A 24,483-nucleotide genomic window follows, 5' to 3' on the forward strand; every position below is an offset into this window, starting at 1 on the left:
GCGTGGGCAGGTAGTTGGGAGAAAAAGTTCACAACACTAACTAGATCGTTCACCACTGTTTTCGAGCACAGATATTTACGATCAACTTCAGCCCTCTGAACCCTGACTGCAGGGGATCATGGGTAAGGATAACGTCACAAAGGTGCGACGCAGAAAGTCACACCATTAGTACATTGTAGGTTTAAGTAGATAGTCTTGGCTGAAGAACACTTTGAAACCCTGAAAAAGGGTTAAGCCCTGTGAATGGTAGATGCAGAATCTATCCATTCCCCCCCTATCTCCCTCGCTGCGCCCTGAGTATCAGTTTAGATAAAGCAGCTCAGCAGAGTGGGCAAAGGGGGAGTCAAGTGTCTAAAACAGGGAACCTCGCTGCCTTTGCAACAGGCTGGGAGGAAATGGGTATTGTGCCAAGAGTCTGATTCAGCCAAATAGCAGGTGGAGACTGAGGGAAACGCTGAAGACAGAGAGTGCGAGAGGTGAGAGGAAAGAGTGAGAATGAGGTGGGGGAGAGGAGGAGGAAGGAGTAAGGTCGAAGTCAGGAGGGCACTCGAGCTCGAAGCACGTCACGGAGATACCTGAGTCTTCGTTACCGTAGTTGGCCCAGTATTCTTCCGCGTCGAGCTTGGGCAGCGCCAGCTCCTCCTCTCCCAGCTCATACTTGACCACAGAGGTGGAGGTGGAGGGGCCCTTCCCGTGCACGCCCGCCTTCACCGTCTCCGACGACTTCTCGAGGACGCCCTTGGTGGACGACTGGGGCTTGTTCTTGGAGAACCACCAGCGCGTCTTGGTGCTGAAGGTGGTCGTGGTGGAGCCGGCGATGGAGGCGGGGTCCGGCAGCGGGCAGGGAGCGAAGTCCATCTCGCGGAGGAAGCGCAGGTCCTGGCCGCGCCGGGGGGAAGGGGAGGCGCAGATCACCTCGGAGGAGGAGACGCGGGCCTCGCGGAACCACTCCCACATGGCGCGGGCCTCGCAGCCGCAGGACCAGGGGTTGGCGTTGAGGCGCAGGAACTGGATGCCCTGCGTGTCCCTCAGGGCCTGGCTGGGCAGCTCCGCCAGGGAGTTGTTGAACAGGAAGAGCATGGTGAGGCGGCCCAGGTCGCGGAAGGCACGGCGGTTGACCTGCCGGACGCGGTTGTCGTGCAGGAGGAGGCGGTCCAGGTTCACCAGGCCGCGGAACACGTTCTCGGACAGCGTGCGGATGCGGTTGCCGTGCAGGAAGAGCTGGCTCAGGTTGATGAGGTCAGAGAAGATGTCGTCCTGCAGGAAGTGGAGGTGGTTCTCCTGAAAGGGGAAAGCAGTGTGAGATGAGAACTGTGATGAGATAGAGTTACATTACGTATAACACGCTTCTATTGTGAAAATAGCAGATCTACATGCTCACAACGCCTCGCAGCGTTGTGAGCATGTATATTGGCTATTTTCACAATTTCTGCCTCTATTATTTGACAATTTGCCCCCCCCCCCCCTTTGGGTCCCGACCCACAGGTTGAGAACCACTGAGATAGATGATATGAAATATAATTGTTTGATGACACCTACTGTGTGTGTGTGTGTGTGTGTGTGTGTGTGTGTGTGTGTGTGTGTTGTGTGTGTGTGTGTGTGTGTGTGTGTGTGTGTGTGTGTGTCTGGCTGGATGCCTCTTGGTGATATCTACAAGTATTGGTGCATCTCTCATTAGTGCCCCCTACCTGCAGGTAGAGGAACTGCAGGCTGTAGAGTTTGTGGAAGATGTCGTGGGGCAGTGCAGTGATGCGGCAGCGATGCATATGGAGGCTCTGGAGTTTCTCTAGGCCACGGAAGGCTCCGCCCTCCAGCCTGTGAAGGTGAGGGTTGTCCCCGAGGTCCAACTCCTCCAAGTCTCGCAGCTCACTGAAGGCCCCTGCCTCAATCCACGTGAGGTTGTTGGAGAATAGCCAGAGAACCTGGTAGAAACAGTGGTAAATAATACATTATGATTGGGCTGATGATGATAGAAATGTTGCACAGTCAAAATGGGGGAAATAGCATATGATCTTGTGTATACGGTTCATTTGTGCTCAGCACATCAGAAAGGAGCTCAAATTCAAACCCATATAATAGCCTACATGATGTCCATTCTGCCCTAGCCAGAGTGCAGTAACGTTTGTGGACGCACCAACTTATTTGTGTACCCCAAAGGTCAAATTAGCCTTCATGATATTGGGGGATAAACATTTACCTCAAGAACATATATCCAATCAGTGTAATATCACTTATATATCGTCACTGTCGGGCAGAAACCTCGTATCTCCTAGTTTCAAATTTGTACTTTTTTTCACCAAGTAAAGCCCTGCTTCACCATACAAGACTGTCGCACAAAAGTAGTGAAAACAGCCGATCTACAAGCACACAGTGCTTGTAGATCTGCTGTTTTCACTAGCTCAATTCATTTTTGAAATGATAAATACACAACGAATGGTCTTGGACATAGGAGGTTTCCACCCGACAACATCGATATCTTTATCTGACCAGTTGACCAGTTGAAACACTTTTAAACCCATGTTCGTCGTTACTGCACTCTGGCTTTGTAGGGCAGTATTGCTATGGTCTTCATTGTCCAGCCTTGTGCTTACCTGAGTTCCGAAGCCAAAAGAACCGACTCTAAGCTCCTTAATCCGGTTGTTCTGGAGAAACACGCGCTGTGAATCGTAGGGCACTCCTGCTGGAACTATGGTAAAGTTCTGCGCCTGGCAGCTCACAGTCATCGGCGACGGGTAGCACACGCAAAGCTGCGGGCACGCCTGAGCCGGACTGGGCTTACCGAAGACGAGCCACACCACTAGCCATAGGGAGAGACCACCTGAAAGACAATGGAGGTTGATAAGTGGAGGAGCCAGTAAACCATGGTTCTCAAACTTCTTCATGTCAAGGACCCCCCAATAATTAGTATTTTACCTCCATCTGATGAACTATGTTGTGCCAGGGAACCCACATAGAGAATTTGAGAAAATGTCTTCATATTTTTTTCGAGATTTCTTTGAAAATAGCTGGTCTGCAAGCTCACAACATGGTACATTGCGGTTGTGAATTTGCAGATTTGCTACTTCCAAATAGCCAATAGGTTTAAAATGTTATACACTGATATTGATTGTAAATTAACTAATCTCACTGTGGGCCCCCTGAAACCCTTTCAAGGACCCCTGGGGGTCCCCGGACCCCACTTTCAGAACCCCTGCAGTAAACGACCAATCGCTGCTGTCCTTGGTGCTGAAATGGCTATATAAAGTCATGATGACGTTTGCCACTCGCAATTTACAGTGCAAAGTAGATTTCATGTTTAAACAGAATACGGTTGTGTTAGATCAATACATTACCACTCGTCATAAATTAGGCTTAAAATGAATAATTGCATGATGTGTTACGCCTTGTTAGGTAGCTTTATGGTTGCGGATTTATGCATATAGCCTGATTACGCTTTAGCCACGTTTTGTGATAAGTATAATAATGGGTAGCCTATGTATTATGTCTATAAGCTTATTGAGAAAGTTGTGTGGAGAGAGTCCTCCCTAAATCTGCGCAAAGCGTTGCGCATGATGGCAATCATATCTCTCAATGTTGAGTTCATTTAATTTGCCCTGAAAAACCACTTACAGGCAGCAGCCGTTCGCAACTGGTAAAAAAAACTAACCTAGCCCAACCCTACCCTCCCCTGCCCCTTCTTTGTATATAGCCTACTTACTGTTTGTTTAGACTTACTGTTTTCTTTTTTTGTTCTATCATTTTTTTTCTTTACATATCTACTGCATAGTAGGCTACTGTGTTCTATTCGTCTGTCATTCAATGTTATATGAGATACTTAAATGGTTTCCTGTGGAAATAAGCTTAGTCTGTTCATGGATCTCCTTTTAGTAGACCTTGTACCAGTGAACTGTACCGTCATGAAACTGTACCTTTTCCTATGCAAACTTCTAATAAAGTCTTCAATCAATCAATTAACTGTAACAATCAAGTATTCCATGTTTTTACAGTTGCAGTTAATTAAAGTCCAAGTTTTCATACATTTTTAACATTACAACTTAAGTGATATAGACTTGTGCGGGGATCAATAAATATAGCCTAATAATACTTGTCAAATCCTTCCATCCACATAACAAATCTTCAGCTACTTGTAGTAAGCTAAGCCATTATTCATCAAAGTCTAGATTAAGATACTTTCTAAAAACATTCAGGTTTCCATCCAACAACTTCAAGTTTCTTCTGCATTTAAACAAGAGGCGACTTCCAATGGATAATGCAACAGGATCAGAAGAGAAGAGAAGCGGGCGAGAGGAAACTTACTTTTGCAGTTGCGAATGAGCGAGCATCGTCGGCTCCGAGTAGTCGAGGATGATGATTCCATGTCCAAACCAAAGTCCAAAGCGAGTTAGCCTGATATGGGCGAAGTTAATGCCTGCTATCTCCGCTGATGCTCTGGTTCCCGAGTCGGAGCGACTGAGAGAGTGCCGTTTGATGGCACCTCGTGTCCCATATATACCGGAGAAAGCCGCTGTAGCGCCCACGGCAGTGGGCACCGTGGAATCTCCTACGTCACCGACCTGGGTCAAGATTGAGCGAGGGTGGCGAGGAGCGGAAAGAGGCGGGGCCATCCATCCACATGGGACGCAGGGAGGGAGGGAGGCAGGCAGGCACAGGCAGGCAGGGAGGCAGGGAGGGAGGGAGGGGGCGCTCTTGGAGAGCGCGTAAAGACGCATCACCATGCAGGGGTGTCGCACCAAATTCTGGGCTCTGGGTACTATTAACTATTGAAAAATAGCAGAAATACAAACTCAGATCTCAGATCTGCTATTTTTGAAAAATAGCAGATCTACAAACTCACACGTGAGCTTGTATATCTGCTATTCTTCAATAGTTAAAGCTTAAAATAATTCCAGGCACCCTCCACCTTGGGCCCTAGTAACTCAGTCCCACTTTTACCCCTCTTGTGTCGCCCCTGTCACCATGCATGGAACGCTGAGAGGAGGGGTCCTTATTTCGACGTAGATACCAGCTAAAGGAGGGGTGGAGGGATGTATGCTGTATGACGTGTGTCAGTGATTGTTAAGCCTTTTTTTCTTTTCTTTTTTTCAAGGACCCCCAGTTTGATATGCCTAAGGCCACAGACCCCCTCTGGGACCCCAATGTACACTGAAACATCCTGCAGTGTTTATTTAACTCTGACTGAGAATGTACAAGTGGAACCCTAAATCCATTTGAACACTCTCAGAGTTACAGGTCCATAGGGGTCCATTTGGACCCCTGGTGGTCCCCAGACCTGACATTGAGAAACAGTGATGTAGCCAATGTAAGGAGAAACAGAATGGGAGGGGGTGCACCGGTGATGGTGATGACTGAGCCTTGTGGAGGAACGGATGCTCGCTTTGAGAAACAGCTATGGTCTGTTTCCGGACACGCCACACAGCTATAGAGATGAGGAATAATAAGACTCACAGAGGGAAGGTGGGAGGGTATGATTGGCTGAATTTCTTTAATCATCTTTTTTGTTGTTTGTGGGGAACCCCGATGAGTCAGACACAACACATAACACACAAGGTGAGCTTTATTGCCAAAAGAGAAAGTCACTAAATGAAATCATCAGAAAATGGATTCACCAACAGCTGGTAACACAAATCGAGACCGAATTAATTATACATGAACAAGACTGGGATAAATCACCCTCAGTAACACGTGGATTACTGGAAAGACTGGGCTTTCAACAAATATGTTTGATAACTTGAAAGATCTCTGGAACCTATATAATCTATTCAATTCAATATAAATTAATTGTATTATTAGTGCCTAATCACAACAAGTTGTCGATAGAGCAGAGACCGATTTGTTCCCAAATATTTGGTGACAGTGAAAAGGAAAAACACCCCACAAGTATAATTGTCGGCTGCTGTTTCAAGTTGTCAGATGGATGGGCCGTGTGCAGTTTCAGAACATGTTTATTTTAATGATCGATCAATAAATACGATCAATCTTCGATCAATGGAAATAACCTAGTATACTTTTAGTTCCTATTTATTGGTGTCACAATGAAAACATTTTTTCCCCCCTATAGGTTTTAAGGAAAGAAATACTGTGAAATCTCCAATAGTGGGCCTCGGCACACAGGTTTGGAATCCAACAACCCACAAAGCAGTGAAGTGGAAGACAGACTGTACTCAAAAGCTGACTAGAAAGCAAGAGAGTGTGAGCATAGCTATGGGGCACATCTAGCAGAGGGAACCACATACAAAGACCAACAGACAGGCTGTTGCGTGTATGCTTTACTGCAGGGGTCTTCAACAGGGGGTCCGGGACCCCTAGCGGGTCCTCAGAGTTACTACAGGGGGTCCTCCAAATCTTCCAATCCTTAAATTAACAACTTGAACCCTTAGTGTCCATATTCTGAGAACTGTAGCCAAAAATAGCAGATCTACAAGCTCACAACGCCTCGCGCTGCGAGGCGTTGTGAGCTTGTAGATCGGCTATTTTCGGCAAAGAGGTTTGGTGTAGAGGGGGAAAAGCAGACTAAGTACAGAGTAAAAGGTCAAGTTTCTTAGGTAATGATGGTTAAATATCTGAAAACACAAATTGACATGAATCCAAAATACACTGATGATCGTGTTGCTCTGACATCACTGTGATGTCAGGGGAACCACTCTAACAGAATGGGTTTGCCGCTCTCTGTGTGGCTGGTTCTACAGACAGGGATCTCCATGTATGGGCATGAAAGGGAGTGTATGTATGATGTCAGATGTCATAAATGTCATAGGACTTTCACATAACTTAGTAAGCATGTTTGGGGTCTCATAGCATATCTCCATATACATGGATCTCCATATATGGGTACCAGGGGTCTCCATATATGCAGGAATGGATGGGTATCTGGTGAAACATTGGCCAAATTGTCAAATCATATAAGAAAGAGGGAAACATTTTGAAAATAGCAGATCCAAGTTCAAAACAACTCGCAATCCAAGTGCTTGTCAGGGCGTGGGGGTCCCCAGTTCAAATATGATTATTTTGCATGGGGGGTCACAGCTTAGAAGGTTTGACCACCAGTTAGGGCCGTACCACAGGCATCCAGTGCCAGTGCGAAGGATTGATGGATCGACAGGTCCCTTTTTTGTGTTGAAAATGTGTTATTGTAGCATGAAACTGACTTCAACAAGAAAAGATGCAAAGGGCTGTATGCATGCGCACTCACATGAATACACACTCACTCATGCACATACTACAGTATATGCATTGCACACACATGTACATACCGGTGTATGCAGTCAGTCATATACAGTACACACTCACAGTGAGTACATCAACACCTGTATTCATACCCAGCCTACACCAGTGGTTCCCAAACCTTTTAGCTCAAGCCCTGAAAGGGGCATTTGATGTCTCCCCGGGACCCAAACTAGTGAAAATAGCCAATCTGCTATCTCACAATGTGTCGTATCGCAACACGTTGTGAGCTTGATGATCTGTTACAGTATATTCACTAGGCTAGTCCTTAAAAGTTTCTTACTTTTTTCATAGGCCTATGTTTTTTTTTTTTTTTATAATTAAAAAGAAATTGAAGGAAAGAATGGGATATTTACGCGTGACCCATAAAAATATGTCCGCCACCCACAAATGGGTCCCGACCCAGTGTTTGGGGACTACTGGTTTACTGTCAATATTCCAGGATGACCTCCCACTTGGGTAATGACGCCCCCTGGCGATCATTCAGAGAAACTACTTCAGCTCCCGTACTAACGTAGGTAGGAAGGGCCTGTCACTCAAACCGGAGTGACCCGCCTCCAGGCTATATAAGCCCCCGGAGGCGGAAGTAACATCCTCTTTTCACTCTCTGCGATATCACATTCAGATAAGTTGAAACTCAGCCTTTGTATTATTATTCTTCGCGCATTAGCCTAAAGCGGTGGCATTGGAGTCGCCCACCGGCGAGTGTTGAATTAACCCGTACTTAAGAATACTTATTCTTGTCCCGTCCTAAAACGACGGTTATTTCCTTCTATAACAAAGGATTGTTACTGCTTGTTCAGGCCTCTGCCCGAACCAAGCGTGGCATAGCATTAGCCGTTAGCTTGTTAGCTCGTCTGCTCTTTGTTAACGTTAGCTACACTGCTTACCGCTTGTTCAGGCCCTGCCCGAATCAAGCGTGGCCTAGCTTTAGCCGTTAGCTTGTTAGCTCGTCAGCTTCCTTTGTTAACGTTAGCTACACTGCTTCGCTATGAACCCTCTTGCTTTCTGCCGAGGGAATGTATGTTTGTTCTGCTGTTAGCTTGTTAAGGCCTCTGCCTGAACCAAGCGTGGCCTAGCATTAGCCGTTAGCTCGTTGCTCGACAGCTTCCTTGTTAACGTTAGCTACGTGTTTCGCTATGGTCCCTCTTGCCTTTCTGCCGAGGGAATGTATGTTTCTGCCTGAACCAAGTTTGGCCTAGCATTAGCCGTTAGCTCGTTGCTCGACAGCTTCCTTGTTAACGTTAACTACACTGCTTCGCTATGGTACATCGGTTCCACCTGGCTAGGGCAGGCCTCGGAGCCTGCGCTCCACCAGGAGGGCTTAACGCTCTGGATCCTACAGCCCAGGCTGTCCGCCCCAGGCGGCCCGCACCGATAGTCAAGGTGCGGCGCTGCCGTCCGGGGCACCGCTTGTTCAGCAGCGCGCCTTGGTCAAGATGGCGCCAAGCGACGTGAGACACCGCCTGCCGTGCAGCCGACCGCAGCTAGCTCCACTGTCACTGGAGCTGGCGGGTCTGGCGGAGTTACCGCGAGGAAGGTGACTAAGAAGTCTAACAATATCCCTCCGGTGACCATTTCTCCTACGGGCGCGGTGCCTAAAGAGTAGCGTTGTGATGTGACCGTCGGGGACGTCCCCTTCGACGTGAACTTTAGCAAAGCAGTCCGATCCTTCAGGCGCGAATCGGACCTGAGCTCCAGTCAGAGCTAGGGTTCGTACTCAGGATACTCTGAGGACGAGAAGGAGGAGGACATGGCGGAGGAGGATGGCTCTCGCCCTGTCTTTACAGTGAAAGGTAAGGCCCCTGCGGCGCCAGCACTTCAACTGCCCCTCCACCCGCCAGTCAAGCGGGTGGAGCGGGTGGAGCGATGGCAGAGGACGTTGGTTTTCTGCAACGGAGATGTTGGATTCACTAAAGCGCTACAATCCTCATGGAAGTTACATAAGTGGCGCGTCACACACAAGTGGTTTTGGCTCACCTGAAGGCCTTAGGTTTCATAGTCAACCACGGCAAGAGCATGCTGACTCCAGCACGTCGTCTTACATTCATTGGGGTCCTTCTGGACTCGTCCGACATGTCGGCCCGTCTCTCAGAGGAGAGGGTGGACAGGTTTCGGGAATGTCTCGACTCCTTTCAAGTGGGCCAGGTGGTCACTTACAGGAGTTGCATGGTACTGACGGGAATGATGGCTTCCGCAGTACATCTGTTGCGTTTGGGCAGGTTTCATATGAGACCTTTTCAACGATGGATGTTATCCCTCGGGATCCCGCCCTCCTTGAAGTACAAGAAGGTTACGGTTTCCCCTTCCTGCGCGATCGCCCTGTCTCCTTGGCTGGTGGAGGGGTTCCTCACCAGCGGAGTCTCGATTGGCGAGGTGGTTTCCCACAAGTCGATCACGACAGACGCCAGTCTCAGTGGGTGGGGAGCCACTTTCGAGGGGCGCACAGCGCAGGGGCTTTGGCCTCTGGAGATGAGGAGTCGTCACATCAACTATTTGGAGTTGATGGCTATACTCCTGGCGCTCAAGCATTTCGAGCCTTGGATTTTGCATTGTCACGTCCTGGTCAGGACAGACAATACGACGGCCATGTTTTATGTCAACAAACAGGGGGGCCTGTCGTCGTTGCCACTGGACCGTCTGGCTCGAGAATTGACGGTTTGGTGCTTGTCGCGCCTCAAGTCGATCAGGGCCTTACACGTCCCAGGTCTCCTCAACAGCGGAGCAGATCTCCTGTCCAGGGGAGGTTCTCGCTACGAGGATTGGTCTCTCCACCCCAGGGTGGCGAACCAGATTTTTCGCAAGTTCGGTCAGCCAGTGGCGGACCTGTTTGCGTCAGCGGAGAATACAAAGTGTCCGTTGTTCTTCGCGGTGAAGGGCAGTCCTCCCTTGGGGTTGGACGCCTTAGCGCACACGTGGCCGAGAGGTCTACTGTACGCGTTTCCCCCCTTCGACTTAATCCGACCCACTCTGGAGAGAGTCAGGAGGTTCGGTCTGGAGATGCTCCTGGTGGCTCCCTACAAGGGCACGTGGAGGTCGGCGATCGCCCCTCTCCTTTGCGAACCGGGTTGGCAGCTGCCTCAGTGCAGGGATCTGTTGAGTCAGGCCAGGGGGGAGATCTTCCACCAAGACCTGCAGGTCCTAGACCTGTGGGTTTGGCACGTGAAAGGTTAAACCTGCTGGCGGCTGGTTTTTCTTCTGAAGTGGTTGCTACCATTCAGAGTGCTAAGGCGCCTTCTACGAGGGCGTCTTATGATGGAAGGTGGAATGCCTTTGAGGACTGGTGTGAGTCGCGTGTTCCACCGGTGGTGGCCCATGTGGCGTCAGCCCAGGAAATTCTGGAATTTATGCAGGACCGCTTGAGAAGTGGTCTTGCATTTTCTACCCTTAGGGGGTATTTGGCGGCTATTAATGCCTGTCACCTGGGGGTGGCGGGCAAGGCACCTTCTAAAGTCCCGGAGGTCATCAAGTTCATGCAAGGAGTTGAACGTTTGAGGCCGGTGACTAGGTCTTTGTTCCCAGTTTGGGATCTGCAGGTGGTTCTAGGGGGCCTATGTCGGGCTCCCTTTGAGCCGCTTGTAGGGATGCCTTTGAAACTTTTGAGTTTCAAGACGGCTCTTTTGCTGGCTTTGGCCACGGCTAAAAGAGTTGGTGACCTGCAAGCTCTCTCGGTGTCTGCGGAGTGCATGCAGTTTATGAACAATGATCTCAAGGTGTTGCTCAAGCCTCATCTTAAGTTTGTTCCTAAGAACATGGTGGTTCCTAAGGAGCCTGTTGTTCTTCTGGCTTTTCATCCTCCTCCGTTTGTCTCGGTGGAGGATGAACGGCTGAATTGCCTTTGTCCTGTCAGGGCATTGAAGGCCTACTGTGACAGGACTGCTGGTTCTAGAGCTTCTTCTCAGCTCTTCGTGGAAATGGGCAATGTTCTTGTCAGAAAGCCGGTGTCTAGACCCACTCTTTCGAGGTGGATTGTGGATGCTATTAGGCTGGCTTACTCTAGTGCGGGTGTGGAAGTGCCGGCGGCACTTAAAGCCCATAGCACTAGAGGTGTGGCTACTTCGTGGGCACTGGCAAAGGGAGTCTCCGTTCAGGAGATTTGTGTTTCGGCGAATTGGTCTTCGCCTTCTACCTTTGCAGCCTACTATCACCTGGATATCGAATCCTCTTCGCTAGCGCATTCGGTTCTGGGTGCAGTTGCCTCCTCTACGTCATAGAGGAGTCGGATCTTCCCCTCCCACAGGTGGGCATGTAGCCACCTGGGGTATTTTGGGGGGGACCCTGTGTTTTCCTTATATAGTGTGTCTTACTTATAAGGCGGACTTGTCCTTTTCATTTAGTTGAATGAGGCGGACTTCGGTCTGTCAGGGTCTCTCCTTATTTTCTCATGCCTTCACACCCAGGTCCGGTGGGCCTGGGACCTTCTGGGTGATGTGTCACGCCCGTTTGGGCTGTGCTCACCCGTATGAGGGGTGTGTGGGGGTATGAGAGTAGGTTGTGGCTTAGAGGGGAGTTTAAGAATCCCAAGTGGGAGGTCATCCTGGAATATTGACAGTAAACGGTAGGTTCCGTACGGAACCATTGTTTACTTAGATATGGAAGGATGACCTCCCACGTAATGCCCCTCTGTTTCACTGAATGTGGCAGAGAGTGGTATTAAGAGGATGTTACTTCCGCCTCCGGGGGCTTATATAGCCTGGAGGCGGGTCACTCCGGTTTGAGTGACAGGCCCTTCCTACCTACGTTAGTACGGGAGCTGAAGTAGTTTCTCTGAATGATCGCCAGGGGGCGTCATTACCCAAGTGGGAGGTCATCCTTCCATATCTAAGTAAACAATGGTTCCGTACGGAACCTACCGTTCTACACACAGGCGGTGACACAATGAACAAATGAGTAAGTCAGGGATCTGTCTCTTGTTTGTCACTCCTCCTCACCAGCCTCAGTATCCATTGGCCAGCAGGGACAGTCACGCTCACAGTGTGTGTATGTGTGTGTGTGTGTGTGTGTGTGTGTGTGTGTGTGTGTGTGTGTGTGTGTGTGTGTGTGTGTGTGTGTGTGTGTGTGTGTGTGTGTGCGTGCGTGCGTGCGTGTGTGTGTTGGGGGAAGGGGTGATGTATGATGTAATCACAAAGTGATAGGAATGCTTTATGAATGATGAAGTACGGTCATCAGCACATAGACACGGCTGAGGCTTTCCTGTGTGAGTGTGTGAGTGTTTTATTTATTCATTTATTTGACACTGTGACGACAGCATTGTTCCTCCAGTCAGCATGCAGGGGTCCAGGAAAGCGAGGGTACTTCTAAAGCAGTGGTTCCCAACCTTTTCAGGTCTCGACCCCCAAAATAATCATATTTTAACTGGGGACCCCCCCACCCTGACGAGCACTGAGAGTTGAGGCATTACATTTTGTATAACACGGTTCTATTGTGCGTTGCGAGGCGTTGTTGTGAGCATGTAGATCGGCTATTTTCACAATTTCTGCCTCTAATATTTGACAATTTGGCCGATGTTTAAGTTATCATTGCGACCGTCAGGGAGCAGTTTACTATGAAAACCTCCACCGGCCGTCCGTCGGTCGGTCACACGTCACACGTCACACCTTTGCCCTGCTCATATCTCCGCATCAGTATATAGGGCTTGTTTGTTTATTGTATGACATCACGCCACATCATCAGCTGTGGACTCTGTGATGTCATCGTATCGCATCAGTATATAGGGCTTGTTTGTTTATTGTATCGTATCTCCATATATGGCCATCTCCGTATATGGAGATATAAGTCGTCCATGCCCAAGTATGGGCTGGTGAGGTCAGACTTTGTGTGATGCGTAGGTTATCTCCATATATGGAGATTCAACATTCCAGGCAATGCTCTCTTCCCTGGTGAGAATTGCCCCTTTATATAGGGCTTGTTTGTGTATTGTATGACATCACGCCACATCATCAGCTGTGGACTCTGTGATGTCATCGTATCTCCATATATGGCCATCTCCGTATATGGAGATATAAGTCGTCCATGCCCAAGTATGGGCTGGTGAGGTCAGACTTTGTGTGATGCGTAGGTTATCTCCATATATGGAGATTCAACATTCCAGGTGTAACTATGGCTACCCGTATGACGTGAGAGGTGGAGGTTGTGATATTTGTGGAGATAAGCGACCAACGGTCGCTTATCTCCCGATTAGGGAGTCTTACTGGTTTTAGAAGTATTAAAAGGTCCTTAAATTGTCACTTTAGAAATGTGTAGATACCCTCTATACACTTCAACTTTTATGTTGGTTTGTTTACTGTTGAGTGAGAAAACAACGTTGCACATTAAGTTAATCATATGGGTACCCCCCCACCAGGAGATTATAGTTCAGTTCAGCGAACAAAGTTTACCCCTTGTGTGATGACATTGCGCTGCCGATCCAACCAATATGTCTGGGTCTTAGTGTTGGGGCTTTGTCAGAGTACCCGTTGCACCCGTCTGTCTGTGTCCCCTTTGTGCTTTGAGGTGTCTGTATAGTTTATATGTCAGTCCTTGTCCCTTTTATGCCCATGTTTGGAGATCCCGGGTGTGATCAGTATTATGTCATATATTGGCATGCCCATATATGGACATTAAGGCTGGGCGATAATTAGGAACACCTTCGATATTCGATAACGTTGTTGAATACCTCGATATTGATATTAATCACGATATTAGTAAAAAACAATTGCATTATATAGTTTTGTATGTTTTTCTGCTTAAGGTCCACTGCCTGCCTAACCCAGATACAGCAATGAATAGCATCCATGCATGCATGCTGCACAGTACAGACAGAATAAAGAAATTAAATGCCTTATTTATTCCCATTTTCCAACAATGGTTTTATTGAAATAACCACACATGGTTAGTGATTACAGATGGACTGCTTTTGTGCATGTGCTACGTGCATGCATAGTGTGTCTGTGTTAATTAATTTGACCCATACACCAATACCTCACCGTCTTGGTCGATATGTATACCTCGCATGTAGATACCTCGATATCGATACATTTTCGATATATTGCCCAGCCTTAACGGGCACATTGGTCGGATCGGTGGTTCTGAACAACCGTATCCGGTTATAGGCCTATCGGAGTCAGAGTCAGGGACGTGCTGGCCATTGGGAAAAGCGGGACAACTCCCGAACGGCCGGTTCATTCCCGGCCGGTCCAGGCCGGCCATTAGGAAAAAAATTAACTGTTTGCACAAAAGTAAAAAATTAAACTGTTTGCACAAAAGTAGTGAAAACAGCAGATCTACAAGCACACAACGCCTCGCGGTGCGAGGCGTTGTGTGCTTGTAGATCGGCTGTTTTCACTAGTTTAAATCATTTTTAAAATGATAAATACAAAACAAACGGTTTTGGACATACAAGGTTTCCACCCGACAACGACGAAATATAACTCATGTAATTGGCCCACTGGCTTGTCACTTGTCATGATCTGAAATGGCAAATCTTTGAGTAGCAGCAGCGCTATAGAGAGAGATCTCTCTCTATAGCGCGCAATGAGGGCCTCTCCAACTATTTTTCCCGGGCTAAATCAGGGGCCCAGCCCGTCCCTGGTCAGAGTGACTTGGCTCTGCCTATATATGGTCGTCTTGGGTTTGTTTAAGGTCATGTCTAAGTCAGAGTGACGTGGCCGTGGCCGTGACCTGCCTTCCGGGCCGGCCCGCCCTCCCATTAGTCCATTTGCATTTTAATGTAGGATTGTCTGGATTGCTCCCAAGTGCATTCACACACAGCATTCACAAGAGAAATCCATCTTTGAGTTCCGTTCCATTACAAAAGCCTACATAATACAGTAAGTGCTCCATCCTTCTATCTCTTATTACTCATCAGCCCTCTTCTCTATCTCCGCTCTGTTCTCATTTCCAGCCCTTGTCTTCTCGCCAGGACTTTCCATTGGTTCCTGTCTTTTAGCATCACCGCTTCCGCTTCACCATGTACTGCTGGAGTCTGTCCAGTGTCCACACCCTCCCCAAGCACTGAAACACACTCTGCTTAACACAAACACTCACTTATAGAGAGAAGGGGGTGTATGGGCGTCCATCAAAATCTGAGAGTGTACAAATGTAACCAAATGGACCCTTTGGTTACATTTGCATGCTCTCAGATTTAGAAATTGATAAATCAACACTGAGGAGGTTACTGTGTTTTGCAACTGTCCATTTCTTATACTGTATTAATATGTGTGTGCGATGATGACACAAAAGTCTTATGTCTGCAGAAATCATCATTTCAGCAATACATTTAATTTCCATTTCAAGCAAATGTGTCTTATGAGGACTTTACATTAATTAATAAATGATCAGATCAAAATGTATTTTGCACACTGCCAGTAGGCCACAGAAGCACCTACACTAATCTTTGTTTCACATCTGTATATTCAACACGTTTTGAAACATTTATTTGTATTTGTATTTCTTTATTTTAGATCCACCTTAAAGCTGACGTGGTCATAATTTCATATTGAAAAAGAAAAAAATATATATAAAAATATATTATTGTACTGAAGATGCTGTGCAGCTTTGCTCTGCTTTCATTGACCAACTATTCATATTTTTGTACTCAGCCAGAATGCTTTGTATATAACACTGACCCATATACTGTATGAAATCAATAAGTGTTCCCTCCACACAGAGAGCACGCTCTCCGATCGCTCAGACTCTCTTCTCTCGAAATTATTCCTACCAGTCTCTCATCTTGGAGGAGCTGTACTGTGCCTGTGACGTGTGGTGACAGCCTGTACCTCAAGGGAAATAAAGAGAAAGAATACTCTCTCTCTCTCTCTCTCTCTCACACAGAAACAGACTCTCTCTCAATCTCTCGATCTCTCTCTCTTCGATCCTAGTATCTTCAGTCAGAATTCTCCGTCACCTTTAATTTCGCGTTAATTCATCCTGTGATATTCTTCACAGCACTCAAATTAGCTGTGTGTATGGGTGTGAGTTGCATCTCTCACATATGCTTTCCGTGTGTGAGTGCGTGCGTGTGTGCGTATGTGCGTGAGAGAGAGAGAGAGCATGTGTCTTGCACATGCTTATTGTTATTAACACTTCAGGTGTGAGAAATAGTCAGCTTTCCTTTCCAAGTATCTAATGAAAATGTACTCCTTCATTTCTGGGATGACACACACATGTCCGCAGACGCGCACACTCTCACACGCACAATTACATGTTGTTCGTGTCCTCATGAAATTCCCTGTATTTCTAGCTATTTTTACTTTCACCATTTGGTGGTATTTAGAACAGCCTTTAGGGATCTGATAAACTAGGGCCCTTGGCAATACGATCAACTAAGTACAGGGTTTAAGTGGTTAAATTCAGGCTACTTTCCTCCATCTCCCATTGCCCCTCAATAGCCAAGTCTGTTTGTCTCTTTCCCCTCCATCCATCTGCTCCTTTTCATCATTATTTTTAACCCGCCAATGATGACGCATTCGAGCGGTGGTACACTAAAATAAAGAGGGAAACGAGGTTGGGCGGTGGGAGAGGTTGCAAACAGAAAGCAGGAAGGGTGGCGCAGATACGGGAGCTTAAGGGAGTGAAGGATTGAGAGACAGACAGATGGGGATCAATCATGGGGTTGAGGAGGAAACTGAGCAAGGACGTGCACAGAATGTTAGAGAGGCTGACATTTCTAAAAGGGCCTTTTGGTAGAAAACTCAAAAATATCAGACCTCCAAACTCACAAACACGTTGCTTGGACGTCAGCTATTTTCGGAGTGTGATACACTGAACTAAGCATAATCAAGTCAAGTCACAAGTCAAGAGATGTGGTACATGCAATGGCATGAATTTCTACACAGAGAGGGCAATTATTTCAATATAAGATGCTGCATTCAACTTCAGGAGAGTTTGGACAAGGCAATTCTCTTGAATTCCACCTTCAGGCATGGAAAGTGGGGCATTCGCATTTCTTTCACCATAGTAAAAACTGGCCTCCCTATTTTGGGCATGTCATGTCATTACAGGCAAACATTCTTTTCTTTGTGTGTTTTAGTTGTACTCTTCAAAAAATAGCAAAAATAGACAATCTACAAGCTCACAACGAATAGCATTTTTTATATTGGGCTTAATTTATAACTTTTTCGCCACTCAAAGTTCTATAAAATGACACCTCTGCCACACACTGATGCCTTGGCCAATGCTGGCGACACACGTTCGTGACGTTGTGCGTGGCTGACGTGATGCTGAATGTTGTACCGTTGTTCCATGCTGCACGCCAATTAGGAAGTATTCATGAAGCATTCTCTTTTCTCCTATGCAATCTCTCTCTCTCTCTCTCTCTCTCTCTCTCTCTCTCTCTCTCTCTCTCTCTCTCTCTCTCTCTGTCTCTCTGCGTTCTTTATCTTTTTGAAATCCTGAAGACTCAACACTCCCACTCATTTGTCTGAGCAGAATGTGGAGGAGTTACATATCAATCTTATGTAAAACCCCTGAGTGTTATTTTAACTCTGTACACGTGGTACCAAATGGACCCGACACTCAGGATTTTACTGTGTACATCACTCATCAGTCAGTCTGAGACTTTTCATAGAGGCAGTGATTGAGCAGCAGAACAGTAGGCCTATATGACGCACACCAACTGTCGGGTTCAAGGTTGTGTGTGTGTGTGTGTGTGTGTGTGTGTGTGTGTGTGTGTGTGTGTGTGCGTGTGTGTGTGTGTGCGTGTGTGCGTGCGTGCGTGCGTGCGTGCGTGCGTGCGTGTGTGTGCGTGTGTGTGTGTGCATGTGCGTGCCATGCACACACAAAATGAGTGGGACCCCCTTTTTTGATGATGAATCCTAATCAGTAATGGCACATTTCTTATAATAAATACTTTCAAATCAACGTATTGAAAAGTATATTTAGCAATCCTCTCCCACTCAACATATGTGCACATAACTGTTCCAAATGTGATTACAAATCCTCAAGTGCAACATTTACACCATCATTATTACTGATTATTACATTGAACAGCCCATTCTACACTATAGGCCTACACGTATTGTGTTTGCATATATTACAATAGTACAATTGTAGATCTGATACTTTTGCTATTTTTTTATTTGAATCCTAAAAAAGTCACAGTGCTGGACATATGAGGTTTCCACCCGACAGAGACGAAATAAAGCAACATATTAGTAATATTCTTCGTTCTTTTTTTCAGACTTGATTTTCAGAGCAACTTTCACTTGCAGTAAAATTTGACCAGGCGTATCTATACCTTTACTCAGCTGGAGTTCTTTGTCCAAGACTGCCTATGACGGGCACGTACCTTTTTGGCGAAGCCCGAACTGGCGAACAGGGGAAATGTCCCCTACCATAGCGATCTGGCGAAAGAAAAAGGGGAAAAAAAACCTTCTGCATATTTTTCGTCTTTTTCGTTTAATCCTTCTGGACAGGGCGTTTATCGTGCGCTTGCCCAGGCCTTACGGCCTGGGCATAAATATAACGATTGCATTCACCACGGCTTCGTAACCCTGGCCCGCTCTTCGCGGCCACTCGCGCCTGCGGCGCTCGGGGGCGAAGAGCAGGACCAAGGTCCGCTGGCCTTCGCGCCGCTTGCAATGTCGTGGACAATCGAGCGGCTCCGCCTGGAGCTGCGGCGTCATTTACAATAAGAGACCAATGCGCAAGCACTCAATAACTACGAAAAATGCCTTAAAACAGAGCCATGTTTAAGACAATAAAACGATTCGCCAGATCGCTACGGTAGGGGACATTTCCCCTGTTCGCCAGTTCGGGCTTCGCCAGATCAGGACTTTCCCGCCTACGCCAATGACATACCCAGACACTATAGGGTTCATTTGTTTATATAGTATGTGTAGGTTTGTGTTTAACAGCACAGGGTTGATAAATCAAAGAAGATTTCAGAGTGACACAACAGAACAGCATCAATTCTCTGCTTTGTGACTTACTCTTAGCTGTCTGAAAATGCAATAATATACTATCCTTAAAAAGAAAAGGGTTGAGAAACATTGCACTAAAGTTGGATGTTTGTCCATGTACGTGACGAGTTAGTGTTACTGTTTACACCCAATAGAACACAGCAAGATGGGTTGTTTGATGACTTGATGTTACCGACACACATGGCTAAAAGCTTCTCCGTTTTGTGAGAGCTGAGCACATGAGCGTGACTGTCCATCCAAACAGTCTATGATCCAAACAAGCAATGACCATGAACCACTGAGGCAGCAGACTGGAGGGGAGCAAGGGGAATTGAATTGGTAATGGAAAGGTTTTATTTGTGTGTGTGTGTGTGTGTGTGTGTGTGTGTGTGTGTGTGTGTGTGTGTGCGTGCGTGCGTGCGTGCGTGCGTGTGTGTGTGTTTCTCCCTCAATATGTTCTCTCTCCTCCTCTCTTCCCCTTCGTTACCTCTTCACCGCATGCATGGTGTCATTCATCTTTCTCAACAGCTATCCCATAATAACACCATGTGGCGGAGACGGTCCCAATTCCCAAAATGACATCACAGGGCTGTGGGCAAGAATAGTGTCATGGTGTAAATGTGTGAATGCGCTTCAATGAAAGATGTGTGTGTGAGTGTGTGCATGCGTGCGTGCATGTGTGTAGTCGGTAGCCTATGCACATGACACGTAGTGTGTATTGTTGGCATGTGTGTCAGACTGACGTCAAAACTCCTACAATCTATATTTAGTGGGAGAGGACTTGCATCATTTCGTAGGTGTCTAGTTAAACTGTATTTATAAACTGAAATCAAAAGGGCTTCCATACCTGGCAGGTGAAGCTGTCTCTCTCTCTCATTTGAAGGCAGACAAAGTGATCTACACAGAGGCAGGAACTCCAGTGGGACTCCATGCTGGAGGCAGGTGAAGGTTTGCCCGAAAGGCAGAAACGTAAAATAAATGCAGGAATATGGGAAAGGCAAGGCAAGGCAAGGCAACTTTATTTATAGAGCACCTTTCGTACAACAACGCAATTCAAAGTGCTTTACAGAATAAAACTAGACCAGGTCACCTGGTTCTGCCAGACCCGCAATGAAAATCAGAATGCAAGGAAGGGGGGGGGGTGGATCAATCTTAGTCTGGCCTCTCTCCTTTGACCTGTCCGGCAAGCGTGACGCTGGCAGGAGTGCAAGACTCCAGCTGGTATAGCTCGTGGGATCCTTAAGGCACGCAAACCTCCCCACCACGATAAGGTGTTGATCCATGGGGAAGGGGGGGGGGGGGGGGGGGGGGTGATAGACAGACAGAGGACAGAGACAGGACAGTGACAGTCAGACAGACAGAGGACTAAAACAGGACAGTGACAGTCAGACAGGCAGAGGACTAAGACAGGACAGTGACAGTAAGACAGGCAGAGGACTAAGACAGGACAGTGACAGGCAGACAGACGGCTAAGACAGGACAGTGACAGTCAGACAGACAGAGGACTAAAACAGGAAAGTGGTAGTCAGACAGGCAGAGGGCTACATCTTCCTGTGCTCCTGCATACTTTCTCCCTACACACTGACCCACCACCTTCCTCAGCACTGCCAGAGACACAGTCCCCCCCCCCTGTAGTCTGAAGGACTCTTTTAAATTCATTAGTGACAGGCTTGTTTACCAGATCTGAATCATGCAACTTAAGGAAGTATTCCTTAGTGGATGTGAAAGCCATTAGAGCCTGCACAGGGCTATTGACGAAACAAAGGTTGCGCTCATCAGGAGAGCCTGTATTGTTAACAAATTTAAGGGGAACTCTGACAGAGTTGGGGCGGAACATTTTCAACACTTAATAGCAAGAGCTTGTAGATCGGCTGTTTTCACTAGTATGGCACTGAACTAACACATGAACACACAGGATTGTATAGGCTGAGCAGCTGGAAATGTTTCTGAGCTTGTAGATGGGCTGAGGAATTTATAGTGTCAGCAGCTCGTCAGCCAACTCAACTCAGCTGGTCCTGTACAGGTGACGGCACTCAAGGCAATCAGCCGAGCAAGGGAAGGGAGGGGCAGATGAGCAGTCAGAGGCAAACACAGGCACACTGAGGAAAAGAGGGACCGACCGACCGACCGACAGACCGACAGACCGACAAAGCCTTTTGTAGGCCGACCCCCTGGGTCTGGCAAACATACATACAATAATGCAATTTAAAAATACAATACATACATACATTTAAAACAAGAAAATAATATATAATTAATAAATCATAGGGTAGAGTAAGCAATATCAAATAAATATGTTTTTAAATTGGACTTAAAAACAGCTATGGTTGGGGATTGTCTAATATAAAGAGGAATATTATTCCAAGTGTGTGGTGCATAATGGTGAAAGGCTGCTTTGACATATTTTGTTCCTACAGTTTGAACAATTAGCAGGCCAGCACCAGATGACCTAAGTGTTAGCTAGGGGGTTCATAAGGCTTCAACATGTCCAGGAGATAGCTGGGCCCAGAGCCACAGAGACATTTATAGACAAGTAACAGAATCTTAAAATCAATTCTCTGGGAGACTGGTAGCCAATGTAAGGATTTTAAAACTGGTGTAACATGGTCATATTTTCTAGTATTTGTCAGGACTCTAGCAGCAGCATTCTGAATCAGTTGAAGTTGTTTAAGGGCTTTGCTTGAGAGTCCTGTGAACAGACTGTTACAGTAATCCAGTCTACTGGAAACAAAAGCGTGTATAAGTGTCTCTAAATCTTGCTTGGACATAATTCCCCTGACCTGTGCAATATTTTTTAGATGATAATAGGCAGATGAAATGACAGATTTGATATGACTGTTAAAATTCAAATCTGAATCTAGGACAACACCAAGATCTCTCACTTGACTCTTAGGTTTAAGAGACCGGGATTCAAGGTAAGAAATTACTCCCTGTCTCTGCTTCTGTGGTCCGAAAACAATGATCTCAGTCTTATCTTGATTTAATTGTAGAAAATTTTGACGCATCCAGTCATTGATTTCCTTAATGCAGTGACAGAGAGAATCAATGGAAGAATAGTCAGTTGATGCAACAGATATGTAGATTTGTGTGTCATCTGCATAATTATGGTAACTTACTTTATTTTTGCTTATTATTTGTCCTAGGGGGAGCATATACAGATTGGATAGGAGGGGTCCAAGAATGGACCCCTGTGGAACCCCACAGGTCATAGCCATCTGTTCAGACACACAATTTTCAATAGAGACAAAGTATTTCCTTTGAGAGTAGGAAACTAGAAAAACGTGCTCCCAGGAGCGTGTAAAACATAGTCCCGGCCCCGCCTTCGGCCTGGTGGAGACAATAACTGATGCAATGATGCTATGGTGTGTGCCGTTGGGGACAAATGCTGACAAATGAATGGTAATGCTTATGAAGTCATAAGGACCACCTCGAAAACGAGATGATATCTGAGGGTTATCCTTTCAAAAAAGGTAGTTTACTATATATCGTATACATACTAGTAAGAGGCGAGGGTGAGGTCGCGCACATGGGCGCGTGCACGCATCCGTCTGGGTGACGGCAGACTGCTGGCCAGTGCTGGGTGAGCACTGGCGCTTTGGCATGGGATCAACTTTGACCAACAACATTCACAGACCTGGCTGGTTGTTTAAGTTGGACAAAATGTGGCCAAATTGTATTTTCTCAAATATGGAGATGACTGACATCTGACATCATGCCTGATGTCATAGACCACATGAGATTGACACATTCCCAGATATGGGCTTAAATATTGATGACATCAGGGATCTCCATATATGGGCATAAAAGGGACAAGGACGATTGGACATATTGTGTCAGTCTCGTGGTCTATGACGTCAGACATCTATGATGTCAGACTACAATTTGCAAGTGTCTTGGTCATATATGGAGAATGAGGTGTAACAGACAGACGGACATGATGAGCTGCAAGTTTTCATACAAAATAGCGACCAAGGTCGCAATAAATGGTCTGTGTTCAGAATATAACACATGAGCAATAATTCCTGAAAAGGAACTGTTCTCAGTGATAACATTATGTCCCAACAGTAAGTAGTCTCACCGCCTAACCATTTCTTGTAAGAAGCCAACCACAATGGGCATAACAGAGTGTAACATTACATTGTGGAAGTGCTTTTTGAATATTTAACGACCGTCCTAGAAAAGCAGGGAACAGAACTGAATAATTTAAAGTTCCATATAAAAGAAAATGCTTTATTAATGCAGAAAGAAATGTAGCAGAGGGAATGAGTCACTATTCTATAGATAGATAGATAGATAGATGGATGGATGGATGGATGGATGGATGGATGGATGGATGGATAGATAGATAGATAGATAGATAGATAGATAGATAGATAGATAGATACTATATCGTCACTGTCGGGCAGAAACCTCGAAAATCTCCAAGTTTCAAATGTTGTTTTTTAGTAATTTAAGTAAAGCCCTACTTCACCAGCACAGAAGTAGTGAAAACAGCCGATCTACAAGCTCACAACGCCTTGCGGTGCGAGGCGCTGTGTGCTTGTAGATCGGCTGTTTTCACTAGTTTAAAAAAATGTAAAATGATAAATGCAAAACGAACGCTTTTGGACATGCAAGGTTTCCACCCGACAACGATGATATATAGTACAATTTGTCAAAAGTAAGCAAAGAGAATCGGAAGAATCACACAGATCACGTAGAGCAGTTCGAGAGAGCCTTTATTAGGGTTCAGGGAACATGTGGCTTCAGGATCCTAGTCCAATGACTTGGAGAGAGCAAAGCAGACCACTGACCCCAAATCTCTTTACAGAGCCCCCCTCCCTCCCTCGTTGAGGTCGACTCCTCCCTCTCCACATCAGAACCTCCACCACAAACACACGCGCGCGCGCCCACACACACACACACAAACACACACACCCCCCAATCAGTCACATAATAGGCTGAGTGAAAGTTGAAGAGGGGTTAAGGATGGTGGTATTAGAAAACCAAGTGTGTGAGGGGAGAAAGGGAGGGGAGGGGAAGATGAAGATGAAGGGGGGGGGGGGCTGACACACAGAGATGGTAAAATAGAGGGGAAATGGAGAGGAAAAGGAGGGTTTATCGTTAAGACCTGAACTCAATGGTCCCTCAATGGTTTTCCCAGCTATGGGGACAACAGCACACTTGGCTCATCATCACATGCGTTTAATCAGCACTTGATCACATGTTTCACCAAGAACAACCCTCTAAATCCCTCTCCATCTCTTGACTTAAATAACCAGGGGACTTCTTCAGGGCTGAGGAGCACATTGCTATCACACCCTCTCCCTCCTCCTCTCTTTCTTCGCCCGGCCTCCTCCCCCTCCCCCTCCTCCATCTCTATGCCCGCCATCTCCCTCCGTCT

General features: G+C 46.6%; 1 protein-coding gene across 1 annotated transcript; it reads right to left on the reverse strand.

Moving 5' to 3' along the window:
• Positions 1-420: 420 nt before the first annotated feature.
• On the reverse strand, positions 421-24,471 carry LOC308282230 (reticulon-4 receptor-like 2; the record flags this gene model as incomplete). Its single annotated transcript, XM_080722575.1, is given in 7 exon segments — positions 421-1,281; positions 1,689-1,922; positions 2,592-2,818; positions 4,297-4,360; positions 4,362-4,406; positions 4,408-4,540; positions 24,401-24,471. Coding segments are annotated over 7 exon segments (1,635 nt in total).
• Positions 24,472-24,483: the final 12 nt, after the last annotated feature.

This window comes from Nannobrachium achirus, assembly GCF_963921795.1.
Source record: "Nannobrachium achirus genome assembly, chromosome: 3".
Lineage (NCBI taxonomy): Eukaryota > Metazoa > Chordata > Actinopteri > Myctophiformes > Myctophidae > Nannobrachium > Nannobrachium achirus.